This window comes from Euprymna scolopes, chromosome 2, assembly GCF_053919585.1.
Source record: "Euprymna scolopes isolate OS-2025 chromosome 2, ASM5391958v1, whole genome shotgun sequence".
Taxonomy (NCBI): domain Eukaryota; kingdom Metazoa; phylum Mollusca; class Cephalopoda; order Sepiida; family Sepiolidae; genus Euprymna; species Euprymna scolopes.
The window spans coordinates 189,952,607-189,974,493 of NC_136483.1; the positions used below are offsets into that span (position 1 = coordinate 189,952,607).

A 21,887-nucleotide genomic window follows, 5' to 3' on the forward strand; every position below is an offset into this window, starting at 1 on the left:
GAAGAGAAATGGTCGGTATGTTAATCAAGAAATAACAAACCAGTGGATTGTTCCGTACAACAAGGTCCTCCTTCAGCAGTTCAACGCTCACATTAACGTAGAAATGGTCGGTATGTTAATCAAGAAATAACAAACCAGTGGATTGTTCCGTACAACAAGGTCCTCCTTCAGCAGTTCAACGCTCACATTAACGTAGAAATTTGCAGCTCGATCCAAAGCATCAAATATGTCCTCAAATACGTGAATAAAGGATGTGATCAAGCAGTGTTTGAACTACAAAGAACTGATGGAGCAGCTAACCAACAAGGCCAAGTACAAAGTCACATTGTGGATGATATCCAGCAGTTCCAGAATGCAAGGTATGTCGGCAGTTCAGAGGCGGCCTGGAGGATATTGGAACATCCCATCCATGAACATTTCCCCTCAATTGTACAACTTTCTGTTCATCTTGAAAATGGGCAGCGTGTCATGTTCTCAGCTGATACTGCTCTGGAACGAGCCCAAGGTCCACCGCCTGCCACAACTTTGACAGCATTTTTTCAACTCTGCCATGAGGATGACTTTGCAAGGGGTCTCAAATACGTAGAAGTCCCTGAGTTTTACACTTGGAACAAATCGACAAAGAAATGGATGAGAAGAATGCGTGGGGTACAAGTTGAAGGTACTGAAAATGATGATGTATGGAAGGCACCATGCATTGGGAGAATCTACACGATTAGTCCAAAAGCAGGGGAGTGTTATTTCTTACGCCTGTTGCTCAATGAGGTTGCTGGTCCAACTTCATTTCAAAATTTGCGAGCATACAATGGTCAGGTGTTTGAAACATACAGAGCAGCGTGCCTTGCTCGAGGCCTTCTAGAAAATGACCATCACTTGCATCAAGCAGTAGGAGAGGCAAGTGCCACTCAATCACCTTCAAATTTGCAAAGCCTATTTGTGATAATTTTAACAGCCTGTGAGCCAAGAAATCCTCTTGAGATCTGGATGGCTTTTCGTGATGTAATATCTGAAGACATTCTTCACAGATACAGGCAAGAAGTTAACAATCCAGAAGCAGATTTTAATGAGGACATCTACAATAAAACTCTTTGTCTAATTGAAGAAAAAGTTCTCCTTATGTGCGATCAACCATTGGCAAGCTATGGATTACCTGCACCAACGCAAGGGAGAGATGAAAGACTCACGAGAGAGTATCAACGTGAAGTTACTTATAATCTTGAAGAACTTTCCCTACAAGCAGAAAATATGCAAGAAAAACTGACCGATTCTCAAAGAGAAGTTTACAATTCATTCATGGCAATGTTGGAAGCACAAGGTGAAATGAACAAAAACATGATGTTTCTTGATGCTCCAGGTGGTACGGGCAAGACTTTTGTAATCAATTTGATCCTTGCAAAGATTAGATCCATGAGAAAGATTGTGCTTGCAACAGCATTCAGTGGCATTGCTGCTACTCTACTACAAGGTGGCCGCACTCTTCACAGCACTTTTAAAGTACCCTTGGATACTCATCGAATGGATCAGCCAGTTTGCAAAATTACTGGTAACTCAGCCTTGGCAAATGTAATTAGAGACACCTCTGCAATCATTGTAGACGAAGCCCCAATGACGCACAAGAGTGCTTATGAAGCAATTGACCGAACACTGCAAGACATCACAGGAAACAAGAATCCCATGGGTGGCATTCCAACCTTATTTTGCGGTGATTTCCGTCAAATCCTCCCAGTGGTTAAAAATGGCACAAGGGCTAACATTGTCAATGCAAGTTTGAAACAATCCTATCTCTGGAGGCACGTTATAGTGAAGAGACTGACTACTAATATGAGAGCCTATATCTCTGATAACACAGCTGCAGCAGACTTCTCAAAATTGCTTCTCCAAATCGGTAATGGTCAGTTTCCTATCACTTCTTCACCTGACACAATTAAGATTCCAACTGCGCTTAGTAAATGTGTCGGTAATCAGAAGCAACTGAAAGACAAAGTGTACCCAGAGCTGCAAAACAATGGAAAATCACCGGATTGGCTTGCTTAGAGGGCTATTATTTCGCCATTAAACAGCAATGTGAATCATTTGAACAATTCAATAATGGATGAATTTCCAGGAGACACAAAGCAATACAAGTCAGTTGATTCGGCTACTAATGAATATGAAGCTGTTCACTACCCTGTGGAGTTTTTAAACTCTTTGGAGATATCTGGAATGCCTCCACACATTTTAAATCTCAAAATTGGATCGCCAATCATGATTCTTCGATCCTTGGAACCGCCAAAAACAACAAACGGAACCAGATGTGTTATCACCAGATTGCACACCAATGTACTTGAGGCCACCATTTCTTGTGGTCCCTACAAAGGCGAAACCGTTCTACTGCCAAGGATCCCCTTAGTTCCATCGGACTCAGAACTTCCATTTAAATTCCGGAGACTCCAATTTCCTGTGAAGGTGTGTTTTGCAATGAGCATAAACAAAAGTCAAGGTCAGACATTTAACACCATTGGTGTAGACTTGACATCAGACTGCTTCAGTCACGGTATGTTCTACGTCTCCATCAGCCGGACAGGAAGTTCAGAAAAACTCTACATTCTGGCTCCAAATCAAAGCAGCAGAAATGTAGTTTACCCTGAGGCTCTTCAGTGAAAAGTTCGAGAAATGGATATGAGGAAAAACTGACATGATCTGATTGTGGTAAGTTTTTAGTATTGAATGTGCAAGATAAAATTTAAGCAAGAGTTGAAAATTACTTCAATGAAAAATTTACTATGTAACATCAAGTAACCTTCCTTTTGATGAAAATGTTTTGTGAAGTTCCTGATTGAATTTCAGTCACTACAAGAGGTAGTTAAAATGTTAATCACCTTATGCAATCGTTGCTCTTACAACATCAACTTACTGGAAAGGTGCCCACAGATTTTGGTACCCGAGTGCGCAACAAAGCTCCGTGCGAAGCACGGGTATCTTTGCTAGTATTATATAAAACCTTACCCTGGAATCCAGTTAGACTAAAAGACCAGAAGAGAGATATACATGATTAACTGGTCAATTAGTGAGAAAAGAATAGCGTTCTTCACTCTTTGCTAACTCAATATTTTAGAGGAAATCAACAATTTAATAGAACGATCGAATATATATGTACCTCATACAGAGATCAAGCGTTAGTTACAAGGAGAGGCCTCTTGATTTCTGAAAACTTCGATTAAAGTAAAATGAAACAGACATATACATCGTATATGCAGAACGAGTCATATGCATAGAGAAATGCAAACCACAAACACACCCTGGCGGCTTTACCCAGTCATAAAATACGCTTAAATAGTATATTTTAATTTGTCCAGATTTCGTATATATTATTATAGAGACGTGGTTTCATAAGTAAAAAAAAGCATTTGGGTGACATCAGCTACAATCGAAGCCGAAACTGTAGCATTTAAAGCTGGTGACGTTACCACTGTACCAACGTGACACAAATAGGAACTAATTAAAAATTATAATTAAAATAATGCTACAAAATGTATAACATTTTTTTAGTTTGGACTCATTTTAAACCCCTTAAAAACTATTTTAACCTGCTAAAGACCCATAAAAGAACGGTCCATAAAAAATCCAATTATTTGAGGCCCTAGCGTTGTACTGCGACTTTTATTTTCGAAAGAGATAGAGTTTGAGAATATGGAAACATACAGACATATAGACTTTTATATATTAGATACTAACGGTGGGGGCAGCTTTGCCGGATGTAAAATACGCTTAATTATGATATTTTAATTTTCCCACATTTCGTACATAATATAGAGTCACGATTTATCTAAGTAAAAGAAAAGTGTTTGGGGATCATCAGTTAGAATCAAAACCGAAAGAAAAACTGTTGCATTCCCAGCTGGTTACGTTATCACCATACAAACGTGATAAGCATATGAACTAAAAATTAAAAATGAACTGAGATGAATGTACAAAATGTTTAACGATTTTATTTTTTAATTTTGACCGATTTTTGAACCTTTAAAACCTATTTTACCCGGCTAAAGATCACTTGAAGGATGGTCCGTAAAAAATGCAATCATTTGAAGCCTGAGCGCTGTTCTACGAGTTTTAGTTTCGGGAGAGATAGAGTTTAAACAATTTGGAAGACAGCCAGACATATAGCCTTATATATATATATATATATATATATATATATATATATATATATATATATATATATATATATATATATATATATGATTAGTTTTTTTGGAAAAAGAATTCCAGCAGAGTGCTCAATTAAAAGGAAAATCCAAATTTTAAGAGCGTACTTATATTTTGTGTACAGAAAGTTGTTAGTTGAGACAGGTCATTGGTACCGTCGGTTTCAAGCCCGATAATAAGGCCCGTTTAAGGTATCCTTATCGAGCTCTCTTCAGCCAACATTCGTCTATCTTATAACCGGAAGTGTGAATATATATATGCATACATACATACATATGCACACACACACACACACACACACACACACACACACACATACATATATATATATATATATATATATATATATATATATATATATATATATATATATGTGTGTGTGTTTTTCCTGTGTATTAGAGTCACATTCATTTTTACAAACCATAATTTATTTGTGCGCGTTTATTTGTTTCGTTATTTCGGTCGAGGTCATGAACCGCCTCTTTAAATTATATGAGATCCACGATGTCACCTGGAATTTTAAAACAGCATTTTTCACATGTTTATTATTTGCGCATATCTTTCACAAAAATGTCTTTCATGACGATGACCGCCTGAATTCCCATCATCCACACATTTTGCTAACTCTATACAAAAGAAATAAAAATAATAACAAAAAAGCGACAAACCATTCAAATTAGCACGAACAATAATATTTAAAGAAAACGAAACGAAACTGACGGCTAAACCCCCAAAAAGAGGACTTAACAAAAAAGGAAACGGAAAACGAAGCATTTTTTTTAATCACGATTGTTATTTTTAATCATTTGATAGATTCCACGTATTTTTTCACCATAATGAAACACTGGCGATATATATTTTATTTTTTTGTCCTGTTTAGCGTACCCGGACAGGAAACAACGGATCAAGTTCAGTTTACTGAAAATCGGTTTTACACGGACGGTCTTCGTGTGGTTGCAGTTTATTTTAACGACGAAAACAGCCAATCCGAGCCATTATGTTTTGTGCATTCGAATAGGTAAGTAAATGAACTTAACAACTTGTTTTATATCTTTACAATGAGTTCCATGAACATCATTTTGTGAGTCGTATTTCTTTTATGTCCTTCTGCTATCACTTTCCAGATTTTTAAATAGGTTTTTTATTATATAAAGTATATGGTGTTATCGAATAGTTGCTTATTTAGTACTAGTTAAGTTCAACGTCGCTTATCTTTCGTGACCTTACGAGGACAATAATAAATAATCTATCTATCTATCTATCTATCTATCTATATATATATATATATATATATATATATATATATATATATAACTGAACGTGTCTGTGTGTCTGTGTCTGTGTGTACATTTCCCTACGCAATAACTCTGTCAATTTTTAGTCTACAGACTCGAAATTTTATATACATGATACTGAGATTTGGGAAAATCTAAGTGATCTGTTTTCAGTCAGAAATTTTGCTGTTAAGAGGTCAAAGTTCAACGAGTTGACCTTTGAGAACTCTACCAAACTCCTCCGACAATTTTGGGTCTAAACACTTGAAATTTTAGATTTCGATTCCTTGGACAGGGATCTAACTTAATAACTTGATTTGAGCCCAAAGTAATAAATGTTAAGGGGTCACAATAAGGATCAAAGTTTTAAAAAAATTACCGCTGTTTTTGTTCTTTTGTTTTTTTTTTGCTGAGCATACAGCTTCAAACACCCGGGCAACGCCGGGCTCCATGCTAGTATATCTATAAAAGTGAACGTGCCTGTGTGTCTGCCTGTGTGTCTGTCTGTTTGTGTACATTTCCCTACGCAATAACTTTGTCAATTTTAAGTCTACAGACTCGAAATTTGATTTGGGAAAATCTATGTGATCCGTTTTCGGTCAGAAATTGTGCTGTTAAGGGCTCAAAGTTCAACGATTTGACTTTTGAGAACTCTACCAAACTCCTCCGACAATTTTTGGTCTAAACACTTGAAATTTTAGATATAGGTTCCTTATACATGGATCTAACTTAATAACTTTTAAAAACATTGACCTCTGGTGTCTCTACCTAATTACTCAGACAATTTCAGGTCTAAACACTTGAAATTTTACATAAAGGGTATTCAGAGATAGGGCAAGCTTTTTAATCGATTTGGGTCGAAAACTTTTAGTTACCAATATATAAATGTATGTATGTTTGCATGTCTGCCTAAAACTTTTGACAGAGGCGACGGATTTTTACAAGATCAGTATCGTTTTTAAATTCGACCCTTCATACGATAAATATCGAAAAATTAGCTAAAAACATTAATATCTTCACCTTCAACTGGGCACTTTTCTACAGAGGGTCTCTTTTTTCGCTGATATTTTTGAAAGTCATCTGCTCCTTTCGATTGTCTATCCTTAATTTAAACCTGCGTCATTCCGGTTTGGCGGTGGCTGTAACAGCAAAGACGTCAGGTTTTTTCGCTGTTCTTTTCCTCCTTTGCGGTACTGGTTCGAGCCTGCCTTCCTACTACCACTTTTTTCTTTTTTTTTTTTTGCTCAACAAGTACCCCCAAACACCCGGGCAACGCCGGGCTGAAATGCTAGTCTATCTATAAAAGTAAAAGTGTCTGTGTGTATGTTTGTGTGTGTACCTTTCCCTACAAAACCACTGTCAATTTTCAGTCTACAGACTCAGAATCTGGCATAAGGGGTACTGCTATGTAATCGTTTTTTAAACTTGGCTATCAAGAGGTCAAAGTTGACCTTTGCAGACTCTACGAACTCCTCCGTCAATTTTGTGTCTAAACACTTGACATTTTAGATGTAGGTTACCTGGATATGAATCGAACATTTCAAAACTTTGACCTCTGCGTTCTCCACCAAATTACTCAGATAAGTTTTGGTTTAAACATTTTTAATTTTACATATAGTATATTCAGACATAGGATAAGCTTTTTAATCGGTTTTTGGATCAGAATTCGGCTGCCAAAGGATCAGAGTTAAAAAAAAATTTTACCATTGCTATCTCCAGCCAACTATTCGGCCAATTTTGGGTCTAAACATTTGAAATTTTATATAAAGTGTATTCAGATATACAGCGATCTTTTTAATCAGTTTTTGAGCGAAAATCTTGTTGTCAAGAGGTCAAAGTTGAACGAGTTGACCTTTGCAGACTCTACGAAACTCCTCCGCCAATTTTAGGTCTAAGTACTGGAAATTTTAGATATAAGTTACATGGACATAAGCCAAACTTTTTAATATATATACATATATATATATATATATATATATATATATATATATATATATATATATATATATATATATATATATATATATATATATGCACATCAAATTATGGACAGTACATCGGGCCCAAGCAAAGCCGAGCTGAGCTGCTAGTACGGAATAATATAGCAATGCAAAACATGTTTTGGAATCGGGTTATTTATTTTTAGAAAAGTAAAAGCAACATAGGAACACCAGAACAATAGAATACATAATACACTAATAAAAATAACATGTAATGAATTCAGTTTATTCACTTTCATTAACAATGTCTTTTTATGGCAAAATAAAAGATGATGCAGTAATATGATCCGTGTAATATTTTATGAAACTGTTCTTATAGTTCTTTTATTTCGTGCTTTAAATTGTTCTCATGATTTTTCCTTATTTCATGCTTAAAACAGCTTCGGTATGTGTTTTTCGTGTATTTCGAAAGCACGTCTTTGACAATCAGTATGACAGTGACTCTGTTGCTCCCGAGCTGAGCTATGGTTGTATTCAATACGAAGCTATCAACCCTACTAAATGTTGATGATGATAATTATGAGTCCCTTAACACCCCAGGGTCGTGGTTGGTGCTGCTTTATTTCATTCAACGTGTATTGGACAAGAATTGCCTGACGTCGCTTACCCCTCCCCAGGCTCCGAGCGCATTCAGCATTTCCAAATGATCACTCATTGTAGTATTGACCCTGCTCAAGGTCGCTTAACTTTGGTGATCTAACAGGAACCCATGTGTCAGCGTGAATTATGCCGTATATAATTTACCTTCTCTCGGATTTATTACTAATCGCCCGAGACGGATCTACCGGGAAATGCCGATAGGGCTGCTCAAGCATTTATTTGTAGGCCAGACTGCACTTCACTTAGTGAGCTGGCGTTTCAAAGCCATATATGACTCTGCGTCTAACCCCTTGCAGAGAAGAGAAATAAATATACCCCAGGTAAGAAAACGTGCAGGCCACCCGTTTCGATAGAGATAACAATACGCGGACTTTTTTTTTTTTTTATTACATTTTCACCCCAAACAAGGCAAATTGCCACTTTGGTGTAGGGGGCTACTATCAGGGGAAACAACTACTGGGGTACTGTGTAGGGATTTGGGCAGCAAGGTGTCGGTTCACGTTACACTTGAACTTCTGCACGTCAGTACTGTTGGGGAAGCAGGGACCTGGAATGGAATTCCAGAGTCTTGCGGTTCTGGGGAAGAAACTATTGGAGTAAAAAGATCTTTTACATCTAGGGATCTCTACAGTGTTGGGGTGGGATCTAGTAGCCTGTCGGGTTTGTCGAGGGTGCTCGCGTCGTGGGAGCACAAGTGATTGCAGTTCGTCAGAGCATTCACCACTAAAATACTTGTAGAAAAGGCAGAGGGATGCAACATTTCGTCGATGGGACAGAGGCTGAAGCTTAGATGCCAGTTCAGGGCCTATCAGGTTTGCGACTCTTGTGGGGTTTTTTTTGTTTTGTTTTTTTATTACATTTTCACCCCAAACAAGGCAAATTGCCACTTTGGTGTAGGGGGCTACTATCAGGGGCAACAACTACTGGGGTACTATATAGGGATTTGGGCAGCAAGATGCCGGTTAACGTTACACTTGATGTTCTGCACGTCAGTACTGTTGGGGAAGAAGGGACTTGGAATGGAATTCCAAAGTCTAGCAGTTCTGGGGAAGAAACTACTGGAGTAGAAAGATCTTTTACATCTAGGGATCTCTACAGTGTGGTGGTGGGATTTAGCAGCCTGTCGGGTTTGTCGAGGGTGCTCACGTCATGGGGGCACAAGTGATTGCAGTTCGTCAGAACATTCACCACTAAAAGTACTTGTAGAACAGGCAGAGGGATGCAGCATTTCGTCGATGGGACAGAGGCTGAAGCTTAGATGCCAGTTCAGGGCCTATCAGGTTCGCGGCTCTCTTTTGAACCTTGTCAAGGAGCGAGAGAATAGTAGAAGATGCACCAGCCCAAATGTGACAGCAATACTCCATACATGGGCGAATGGTGGCCTTATAGAGGTACAGGATACTTTCGGGTGTAAGTAGTTGTCTAGCACGGTAGAGAGAGCCCACCTTTCTTGCAGTTGCCCTGGCAATGCCTTCAATGTAATTGTTCCAACTCATGTTTTCTGTGAAGGTTAGGCCAAGGGGTTTGAAAGATGTACTCTCAGATAAAGAGTCGTTGGCCATTGCTATAGGCGGTAGAGAGGGTTTCTTGTAATTATTGAAGGAAACTAGTTTAGTCTTGGCGGCATTGAACGTGACCAACCATTTTTGTCCCCCATTCCACTACAGACTGGAGGTCTTCGTCTAGTGTTTCTGCCATTTCTTTAGAAATGTGTTCATTCGTCTTCCTGTCATGCCTGCCATAGAGTGTAGTGCCATCAGCATATCTACCCATCTCAGAGGCAATTTTGTCGAGGAGGTCATTTATGAATATCAGGAACAATAAAGGTCCAAGGATAGACCCTTGGGGCACTCCCGCATTTATATCATATTGTTTAGATGTACGACCGTCGAGGACAACCTGGATTTTTCTCTTATCTAAGAAGGATTTAATTATGTTAAGTATTCTACCAGTGATACCGTAAGATCTAATCTTCCTGAGGAGACCCTCGTGCCATACCCTGTCAAAAGCCTTAGATATATCTAGAGCTACCGCTCTGTCCTCCCCGCTTTGTTCAGTGAATGGTATATGCGTTCAGAGATTACAGTTAGGATGTCTGCTGTGGAACGGGCTTGTCTAAATCCATGTTGTTGGTCAGTCAGAAGTTTAGCATCTGTAAGGTGATGGACTAGAGCATGGTTAATTAAGGTCTCAAATGTTTTGACAAAAAGTGGGAGGAGGCTAATGAGGCGATAATTTAATGGGTCAGTTCTTTCGCCAGAATTCTTGAATACTGGTACAACAGAAGCAATTTTCCAACAGCCCAGAAAGCAAGCTTCATTAAGGCATTTTTGTAGAGTTTCGGCCGAGCATTTTTTTAATAGCACAGCTGGGATAAGATCAGGTCCACATGCTTTTGAAGTGTCAAGGTTTTTTTATGATAGCATGCACCTGAGCAGGGGTGATTTTCAGATCGTCTAGCGTGGCGTCTGTCCGCATAGGAAAGTCAGGTAGGGGGTGGTTGGGAGGGTCCAGTGTGGAGTTTGAGGCAAACCGACTGGCAAGCATGTTAGCCTTCTCGGTTGCTGAGGAGACAACCTCGTGATTGTTGGTTAATGGAGAATTGTTGATTGCCCATTATTTACTACACTTTATTTTCCATAAATCTCGAGTTCCTAGTTTTTGTGCTTCGGTGCGTTTTTTAGTGGTTTCCGTAAATTCTCTCTTAGCTGTCGCTATTTCTTTCTTAACGTTACTTCTAGGTTCTATATACTTCAGTCTGTTTTAACTGGACTTATGTCGGTTAAATCTGCGGTATGCATGCTGCTTTTGGGCAATGGCAGTTGCGCAAATCGAAGTAAACCATTGGGGAGAGTGGAGCTTACTATAAAATTTCCGCATGGGAACATGCGCTTCGATTGCAGTTTTGGACCAGTCAGTGGTCTCGTTTGAACATTGTTCAGCAGGGAGAGAAAAAAATTTTCCACATGGGGCATCTCTGATAAGATCTCTGATGGCTTCCCAGTCAGCCTTTTTATAATATCTCGTTGTTTTGAGCACTGGTTCTTCAGTTTTGGGTCTAGAGTTTAGGGCGATTTCTACCATTATCAATGCATGATCAGCGTTTCCGGGTGGGCTGTGAGCCTTCGTTATGCAATCATCGGGAACTGTGGTCAAAAACAGATCTAGAAGTGATGCGTGTTGTTCTTCTTGGTCAGGGAAACTGGTTGGAAACGTAACAATTTGTGATAGGGAGTGAGATATTGTGAAGCTATGAGTTGTGCTGCCCGCTGCATCTGTGTAAGTAGAGAATCCAAGCCAGTTTTTGTGATGGACATTGAAGTCACCAAATACATGTACTTGTGCGCTAGTGTCGAGGGAGAGTGCGGTGTCTATGCTGTCAGAGACTTTGTTTATTATGGTGCAGTCCTGGGTCGAGGGAGAGCGGTAGAGAAAATAAAAGTAGCTAATGTTGTGTTGCATGTTTAGTCTAAATCACATAAAGGCTTGATCATCTGATTCTAGATTTGTTTCTCTAGTCAGGGGAAGGGTATTACGAATGTAAACTCCAAGTCCGTGCATGTGTCTGTCAGAGTCCTTACGGCAGAGTGGGAGATATCCATGCATGTTAAAGTAGTTAGAGGGGATGGAGGAGTGTAGGTTAGTCTCACTTAGTGCTAAGATATCCGGGGTATTTGTTAAGAGATATGCTTCAACATCAGCTAAATTAGTTCTAAGCCCACGGATATTTGTGAATGCAAGCCGCAAGGGAGGAGGCAAGTTGAATTTGTTTGTCCCTAAGCCTGGTTTAAGCTTATTTTTAGATTGTACTATCGTCATATTTTTTAAAGAGTTTCGGTTTAGGTAAGGGGGAGCTAAATAAGAGGTTATGCAGAGCATCGGACATGCATCACGAGTAGACCATCAGCTGACCTTTCTCCAATTAGGATTGTGGCCTCAGGAAAGCCCATCGAGGATGAGTGCAGGGTCCCTTTCCATGCGCGACATGGCACTGCAAACAACCCGATATTATTCAACTGCTGATGGAGCAGCCGCTCTAAGCGCTACCAAAGAGTTAGGGCTCCTGTACCACCAGTCGGGAACAGCAGCCAGGAACTGTCAATCCGGTACCCTCAACCCATTAGAAGAATGTCAACCCAATCTAATTGCTCAGGCATATATTGTACTCAAGCACTCCCAAATGTCCAGTTTTAGGGGTGGGGTGTGCCGGGAATGGGGAAAACGGCGTTCGTTGCCCTAGCCAAGAAACAAGATCTACCGCTGGGTGTTTCTGTCGAATCACTGAGATAGAGTCTCTGCGCCTGACTAATAGGCAAAGAAGGAGTATGGAAGCCGGGCGATAAACAGAGCCTATCTACTCCTTAAGCAGTTTAGATTTGCAAACCGGTAATTTGTTTGAGTCACCAGCTCTAGGAAGGTTGTCATCCAAGACTGAAGAGGCCTCCCTCCTCTTTGGTTTAGTTTCAGAGTTTTCCTTCTCCTAGACGGATGATCTGGGAAGATCTACTGGGTCCGTCAGCACTGAGAGGGTTTGCTCCGCGCCTAGGTTCTAATCCAGGTATTTCTGCAACCCCGCATGGTTAGTTCGTGTTACTGGGTTAGTTTGTAGAGGTTATATCTCTGCTGATTAGTTACACTCCTCAAAGTGATTTCGGGACATTGCTATTTCATTGTTACTGGATAAAGGAGTTGAGTGGAGCTCATGCAGTGTAAGCAACTATGATTGTAAGAAGGCATATTAGAGAGGAGATAATGTGGTTGTAGTCTTTCCCTTTTTATTTATTTAAATAGATTCCCTTTTTATTTATTTATAAATAGATTGTTTAAATAGATTACAGATCAGTTGTTTTTTTTTGTTTTTTTTTAACCAACAAGGCCGATAGCCATTAGTCGCGTGCTGTCGTGTAATGGATGAATGCGCGAATGTAGGATTGACATGAAATTCTTAAGGATAAACTAAAATGACCGAAAAATGGGCTGAAATGACTTAAATAAATAAAAAGTAAATGATTTAGAATGACTTTAATGAACTTAAGGATGAATTGAATGACCTTAAGAATGACGTGAATACTTAAAAAAATAACTGGAATCCTTCAAAAACAACTTGAATGATCTGGAGAATGACTTGAATGGCTTTGAGACTGACTGATTGTAAAGTGGGAGGTCATTTTACATTAAATTAATACAGAAAAGTGACCCCCCCCCACTTTATATCACAAAAATCATTTGATTTAGGGAATTTGAAACGTTATATTAGTGGCCAAGGAAAAGTTACAAACATAAGTATAGCATGTAGTAAGAACAAATACTACACTTTGATCTTGGCCAAAAGGCCAAGAAAAGCTTTAAATCTAAGAATAGCATCTATTAACAACAGACCTTTGATCTTAACCAAAAAGGCCAAGCAAAAAAGTGTTACGGGCAGACCGACAGATCGACCGACCGACAGACCGACTGACCGACGGACGGAGTGACTTATAGAGTCGCTTGCACGCGACTAAAAATGCGGAATGCTTGTTTTGAAAGATGTAAGAAGATTTACGGACGCGCCGGTAGAAATCAGATATCAGCAAAAACTCTGCCGATATTTTTGTTTGTGTAAAGTTTGAATACGACTGAGTCAGATCGTGTACTGCTTTCGCAGAAATTCGTACCGTGATACATACAATTCGGAAAGTAATCTCCACCTCTAAAATATGAAACAATATAAAATCGACAAGTATAAAGCGCAACATCTTATAAAACATTTCAAACATATAACGAAATCATATAATAGAATATAAAACACATAAAACGGATAAATAAGAACTAATGATTGAGGCATAATATAAAATCATTTCAGGAAAAAAATCACTCAAGTTTTAGAAGTTGCAGTTTTTGATAAGTTGCAACATTTTTAAAATTAATTATTCTACAACTTACATAATGCTAAAAAATCTCGTGACCATTGTAGTGGGAGGACGTGCGTAATTTCCTAATGGATGCGGCCGCAGCCAGTGGAACAGGCTATTGCGAGTTTGAATCCTCTCGCGTCTATCATATCCAATTACACACTAGTTCTGTTGGGAAAGGTATGACCCTACAAACCCACTCTAACTATGGGCAAAATAGCATCTTGTGTACAATTAATCGTTTCCAAAAGATATTATTTCGACAATAAGTAACCATAAAACTGATAAACGAAACACAACTCGTTTTAAAAAATTGTACAAACAACTTTTTCTTATTATGATGTCATCGCTTATCAAGGCTCAAAGGATATTCGAGGATAAGTGTTTTAATATTTCCCATTCGTTGGTGTAACGTAAAATATCGCCCTGTAAAAATTTCCTCTTTTTATCTATATGAGACAATGACTATATTTTTAAGATCGGGGTTTTTTTTTCGATTTTCGAAAATGATTTGCAGAGATTTTATTATTTCCTTTGGCTGGTGTAACGTAAAATATTCCCCTGTAAAAATTCTTATTTTTATCTATAAAATAGAAAAGACTGTTTTTAAGATCGGATTGTTTTCGATTTTCGAAACTTATCGGATAAATTTCTGTACAAAACCTATCTAAGAACACTGTCAGACATATAAATTAGCTTTCTGTGAAATGTGTAAAAGATAGGCTCAACCGTATCGAAACCTATAGGGAAGGAATTCACACAAACACACATACACACAAATTGACTTTTATATAAGAGTGGAAATTGGCTTTTTCAGTTCATGACATAAATATTTACATGTTTGTTATTGAAGAGTATTACTTTGGATTTAAAAAAAATTAATTCTTCATTTTTTATTCGTTTCTTTCAGAATTTTTGTGCAATTTTTCACTCGTATTTTATTTTAGCTACGTTTTATTTCCACTTTGCATTTATATATTAGGTCTAATCCTGTTTATATAAAGCACGTGTCAATATGTCTGCAAATGGCCGGCAAATATCATTTGTCATGTAAACGGTATCATTTTAAGCGCATTTACAACGTCCGCTTGAAGGTTAGAAATGCGAAAAAATATTAATCAAACTAAAGAAAATGTCGACGAAACTGACGTTAACAAATATGGCGAATGAAATCAGTTCTGATATTTTCATTTCATCATTTCGCATTTTTCAAAATGGACGGACATTATCGCATTTTACTAAAGCCTAACACTTCAAAAAATGTAAAAATAACTTGTTTTTTTTCTCTATTTTTTTAAATATTTTAGATACGTCTATGTCCGTTGGTCTGTCACGTGTTACAAGCCTTTTAGTTATTTTTCAGTTCATCCTGTTTTCCAACTTTATCGACTATACAACTTTCTCCTCCACCTTTTCTGGATACGATACAGCACGAAATCCAGAGATAATCCACCGGTTGGAAGCTTATAGGCTAGGATTAGGGGAATATTGGATCATCCTTAGTTATAACTACTCCTAGGTCAACTGACTCGAATTGGTAGTTCCTATTAGGTCACCACTTATCCTTAAATAAAATGTGTTCTGAACACAATACTAAACTTCCAGGACACTCTTTAGTAACGTATTCACTTTGATCGCATCGAACCAGCCTTGAGTTTCCGTCTATTTTATGTCTCATCTCTAACAGCTACTCAACAACCCTGGCAACCATACAAAACTGGGGCCAGGGATGAGGCCTAATAAGATTTATGGAATGTGAAAGTTGCTGCTTAGTTGTAACTACTCTTAAGTCCACTCTTAGTGTGAAATAGTATTATTAGTCAGCAAAATGGAAACTATTGTTTATAGACTGTTTAGAAGACTTTTTACTAGAGTGTCACCATATATCAAGGCTCGCATGCTACTCGAGGCTAAAGGCTAAATGAATGTCATGTAGACGATAAGACAACGCCGTGATGGTTGGTAAAGATGGTGATGATTGGACAGAAAAACAATAGTTTGTTTACATTGGACTTGGAAATTATCATGTTGTAGTCACTTGGGAAGCAGCCTCGTATTATAGTGTTTCACAGACGCCTATTTATTGAGAAAAACTTTTTCATGGAAACCATTACATACTGAATGAATTTACAAACCTATCTCATACAAAAAACACGTTTCATCATAAAATAATTAAACGACGGTTGATATAACGTAAAACCTTACAACCAAACAACTGTCCATTAATCGTGCAAGCTTTCTAACACTAATTGTTCATCATTTACCAAGGCTAAAATAACTAGGATGAGAGTGTATGAGATTTTAAATTAAATGCATTTACAATGATTGTTTAAATGCTATGAAAGTATTGAAACCTTTGATTCATTCACAGGACGAAATGGCATATATTTGTTGCCATTAGACTTGAATACGGAAACCTATGCGATATTCAGGCCGAAGTTCTATCAAATGACAGATTAGGTATTTCTTAGAAATACAGCTTTAAACATTACTTTAACAAAATAACTATAGCTTTGGTGTGACGTCATACAGTTATGATTTACGTCATGTTGCCAAACATGAATTACAACATAGTAAATATAATAAAAATAAATAAGTGAATGATTGAACAGTATCAATGGCGTTGGAAACCAATTTATTTTGCTTTAAAGAAATGTTAAGAAAATGTAACATTTCTTATATCATAAGAACTGTAAATAAAAGAAATTATTCCAGATGCTAGAACAAATTCAAATAAGTGAGGGGGGTTTCAGTTTTATGCTACCTGGCATATTCATCGAAGATAATGGCATCCTGACACATAACCGTTAGTAGCAACGTCACGCACAGACATTTGTTAGAACATTATAAGCGTTGGTATGTGCTGCACATGAACAAAATTGATTGTGACAAAGTTGCATGCCGTCAGCTTCTTTTTATATTCTCCTCCTTCTCCTCTTTCTCCTCTTTAATCACTTTATCTTCTACTTCTCTCCTCCCACTTCCTCTTTTTAGAGCAAAGCTTGACACAAAAGAGACACCTGTATTAATATATAGACCATTATGATGTTTAGTTGCTTTTATTTTATGTATTATCTATTAGTTTCAGATTATTTATTCTTTGTGATCGCTTTATATAAACCTCGGGTAAATATGGCTATAAATGACAACTCTGACCGGACACATCACACAAACACCATTTGTCATATCAATGTATAATGTTAAACGCATTTACAATGACTGTTTGAATATTATGAATGTTAACAAGAAGTAAATAATTTGCATCAAATACAACGACAAAACTGTCGTTTAACAAAAATGGAGAATTTTTTTTCAACGCTTATTATTTACTGAGACATTTTTTCGAAATGGCTGCACATTGCTCTTTTATACGAAAGCGTAACAATGCGAAAAACGTAAAGAAAAATGTATTCCCGAGTGTGACCATGTATCGCTATAAGATGCTGTATCCGTCTGTCTGTTAGTCGAGTTGTGCGCCAATCCGTCTGTAAAGCTTAAGACATAAACGTCATTTTCATCGGTACGTTACGTGTAAGATTAAAATAATATTTCCCATGTATATGTCGCGTTAAAAATGAAGATTTTTATTGGTCTCTTACGCGTAGTCTGAAATAGATTTCTTTTGGTCTGTTACATTTCAAGTTAAAAATAAATATTATTGATTTCTGATACTTAAGAGTCAAATAGATTTCTATTTGTTCAATCATGTTTAATATTGAAATAAATTTCCGTTGGTTGTCACACTTAAGATTGGAATTATTTTTATTACTTTGTGAAGTTTGATATTCAAATAAATTTTATTGGTCTATCATGCTAAACATTAAAATAAGTTTTAGTTGGTCTGTTACACTTTACATAGAAAGAGAATTATATTTGTCTGTAACACTTAACGTTCAAATTGTTAAAATAGTATTTTCTGTTACACGTAATGTTCAAAAAGTTTTTCATTTGTCGGCTAAACTTTATATTCAAAAAGTGTTTTTATTTATCTGTTACACTTAATGTTCAAATAGTTTATTATTTGTCTTTAACACTTTGTTCAAATAGTTCTTTATTTGTCTGTTACACTTAATGTTCAAATAGGTGTTTACTTGTTTGTTACACTAAATGTTAAAATTGTTTTTACTTGTCTGTTACACTTTATGTTGAAATTGTTTTTATTTTTCTGTTACACTTAATGTTCTAATTGTTTTTTGTCTGTTACAATTTAGGTTCAAATAGGTTTTTCTTTGTCTGTTTCACTAAATGTGTGTGTGTTTTTTTACACGGTGGTCACCACATATCAAGGCCCGGAAGCCACTCAGGGATAAGGGTTATTGCAAGTACAGTTCAAATAGTTCATTTTTATTCTGTTAAACTTATTGTTATAATTCTGTTTTATGTGTTTGTTACACTAATTGTTCAATAAGTTTATTATTTGTCTACTAAACTTAATAATTTGTCTGTTACACTTTATGTTCAAATAATTTTTTGTTTTGTATGTTATACTCAATGTTCAAAGGTTTTTATTTAACACTCATGTTAAAATAGTTTTTTTATTTGTCTGTTATACTTTATACTAAATTAGGATTATATACGTCTGTTACATTTAATGGTCAAATAGTTTATTATTTGTCTGTTACACTTATTATTATAATAGTTTTTATTTGTCTGTTACGCTCATGTTAAAATAGTTTTTTACTTGTCTCTTGCACTCAATATTTAAATTGCTTTTATTTGTTTGTTACACTTCATGTTCAAATATTTTTCCGTCTGATACATAAGCGTATCAGACAAAAAATATTGTAAAATGAAGTGTAACAAACAAATAAAAACAATTTAAATGTTGAGTGTAACAATGTTCGAATAGTGTTTTTGTATTTTTCTGTTACACTTTATGTGCAGATAGTTTTTTATTTGTCTGCTACACTTAATGTTAGTTTATTTGTGTGTTACACTTAATTTTAAAATAGTTTTTTGTTTGTCTCTTACACTTAATGTTGAAATAGTTTTTCATTTGTCAGTTATTTTTATGTTAAAATAGTTTTTCATTTGTTAGTTATAGTTTATTTTAAAATATTTTGTATTTGTCTGTTACACTTAATGTTCAAATAGTTTTTTATTTTTCTGTTACATTTTATTTTCAATCATTTTCTTGTCTGTTGCACGCAACGTTCAAATAGTTTTATTTTGTCTGTTATACTTAATGTTTGAATTGTTTTTTTTATTCTGTTGCATTAAATGTTCAAATTGTTTTTACTTGTTAGTTACACTTAATTTTTAAGTAGTTTTTATTTGTCTGTTACACTTAATTGTTAAATAGTTTAATATTTATTTGTTACATTTCATGTACAATTTTTTTAATTTGTTACACTTATTGTTCAAATTGTTTTTTATTTGTCTGTTAAAATTAATGTATAATTTTTTTTTCAATTAATCTTTTACACTTAATGTTCCAATAGTGTTTATTTGTCAATCACACTTAATGACCTTAATTTTTTTATTTATCTGTTACATTTAATATTCAAATTGTTTTTTTATTTGTCAGTTACACTAAATGTTCAAATAGTTTTTAATTTTAATAGATATTTATTTCTGTGTTACACTTACTCTTCGAATTTTATTTGAATTATCTACTGTTCAAATAGTTTTTTTTGTCTGTTACACTTAATGGCTAAATATTATTTTTCATATATTACACCTAATGTTCATTGGACTTTTAAATGACTCCGTTGTACTACGCTAGGAAGCAGTCTTTTGCTATAGTGTTTCACAAACCGCTTTTTATTGGGAAAACGCTTAATATTCAAATAACTAGTTTGGTTTGTCAAACTTAAAATTAAAATACACTATCGTTATTTATCATGCTTAAATTTGATATAACCTTGTATTTTTCTGTTACACTCAATATTTTATTAATCTTGTAATAAAATTTACTTTGTCTGTCACGCTTAAGATTGAAATAGATTTTAATTCCTCGGTCACGTTTTCGACTGAAATAGATTTTTATTATTCTGTCACGTCTAATGGGCAAATATCATTTTATTAATCAGTTACGCTTATTATTGGATATCTGTCACATTTTTTAAGACTGGAATAGCGTTTTTATTAGTCTGACACGCTTTAATATTTTCATTGATTTGTGATGCTTATATTTGAGTATCCGTCATCTTTAGAATTTATGTAAATGTTCATTGGTCTGTCACACTTAAGATTGAAATAGCTTTTTATTTATCTGTCACGCTTAAGACTGTAATAATATTTCAATCACTTAACACGTAAATTTAGTATGTGCATATTATTTATGTACAGCATAATCACGTTGACACATCGGTTCTAGTTTGAACACCGAAGTTAAGCAACATTGAGCCCGGTCAGTACGAAAACGGGTGACCATTTAAGAATTCAAAGTGCTGTATATATTCGGCTTATGTCAACTTTGTTTTCCGTCGTCCTGAACTTCTCCTAGTCACGTGACAAGCAATGCCGATTAAGAAGCGGTGTGGGTGGCGATTGCACAACTTTTGTCTCACAATTTCACGCGTGGCTACACTTATATGGGGAATCCATTGTCTTTTGAGACTGAACAGAGGCATCGTATTTTGGATATCTCTAAATATATCTGTAAGAAGCTCTGTACAATGGTCGACCTGTGACGTTGAAATTTGCAATCGAATTTGCTTTCACACTTAAATTTGAAGTTAGGATTTCAAAAATCGTCCTCGTATCTATACAAGAAGTGTTGTCTGTTTATCGTTTCGACATTCTGTCGCTATTTTAGTTCTTTTTTTTTTTTAGATAACAGACTTATGATTGATGAGTAAGAAAACGTCATTTCAGCCAATGCATAATTTGGTTATGGTAAAAATAATATTTCGACTTGACGAGTTGACGGAGAGTTTTTGACGCGGGTCGGGCGATGATGATGTATTGCGACATTCGATCCGCTCCATTGTCTCGCAAGGTGGAGAAATAAATATTCCAGTCCATATACTCTGTGGGTACATATTTAATTAAAAATATTTACTTACAACCACGAAAATAGTTCAGATATATATATATATATATATATATATATATATATATATATATATATATATATATATATGTATATATATATGTGGAGAGAGAGAGAGAAAGAGAGACGTGCACACGCGCATGTTATTGTTATTTTATACATATTTATATAAATATACTAGCAGAATACCCGCCTTGTGATGGTTATTCTGCTAGTTAGTAACAAAATTTATTCACAAAATATTGCAATATTTTTGACAGAAAAGAATAACCACAAAGGTTTTGGCGATTCTATTAATAATCATGTTTGATAAGAATTGTAAGATGCCAGCAGAGATGTGATATATATATATATATATATATATATATATATATATATATATATATATATATACGTCTATACAGTGTTTGTATATATAATGCGTATGTTGTGTAGCTGATATTGTAGTCTAGTATGTATATACATATATATATATATATATATATATATATATACATACTAGACTACAATATCAGCTACACAACATACGCATTATATATACAAACACTGTATAGACGTATATATATATATATATATATATATATCACATCTGTGTGTGTGTGTATAAATATATATATAAAACACGTGTCTCTTTTAATGTATTGTAATGTTCTTTTTACTTTATTGTTAATATAGAGCGTCTATTCGTTTTCTGTGTCCTTGGGTGTGTATGTGTGGAAACATATTCAAATAGACATTGTTCACAAACATGACACAATATTTTATAAACAGTTCTTTAAACATCCTCGTCTCCATGGCACAGACAAATAAGAACATATCTTCTTCCACTGGTTGGTCCTGATTAAAGTGTTAATAAGGTTTAGCAAGATGTAGATTGGTTGCCTCCGAAAGAAACACCGGACTCGTGTTATAATTGCATATCTTTTTTTCTTTCTTTCAC

General features: G+C 35.7%; 1 protein-coding gene and 1 non-coding gene across 3 annotated transcripts in view; one reads left to right on the plus strand and one right to left on the minus strand.

Moving 5' to 3' along the window:
• The first annotated feature begins 4,692 nt into the window (after positions 1-4,692).
• The window catches only part of LOC145299777 (phospholipase A2-like), a 41,197-nt gene continuing 24,002 nt past the window's right edge, over positions 4,693-21,887 (plus strand). Inside the window, exon 1 of one of the 2 annotated variants that reach the window (XM_080144432.1) lies at positions 4,693-5,203. In XM_080144432.1, coding sequence (XP_080000558.1) covers positions 5,022-5,203 — 182 coding nt within the window. In that variant the 5' untranslated portion in view covers positions 4,693-5,021. The remainder of the gene's footprint in view (positions 5,204-21,887) is intronic. The other variant, XM_080144431.1, reaches the window with a different exon arrangement.
• On the minus strand, positions 13,214-13,404 carry LOC145242709 (U2 spliceosomal RNA). The gene has a single exon (XR_013862815.1). It is a non-coding gene; the product is annotated as a U2 spliceosomal RNA (small nuclear RNA).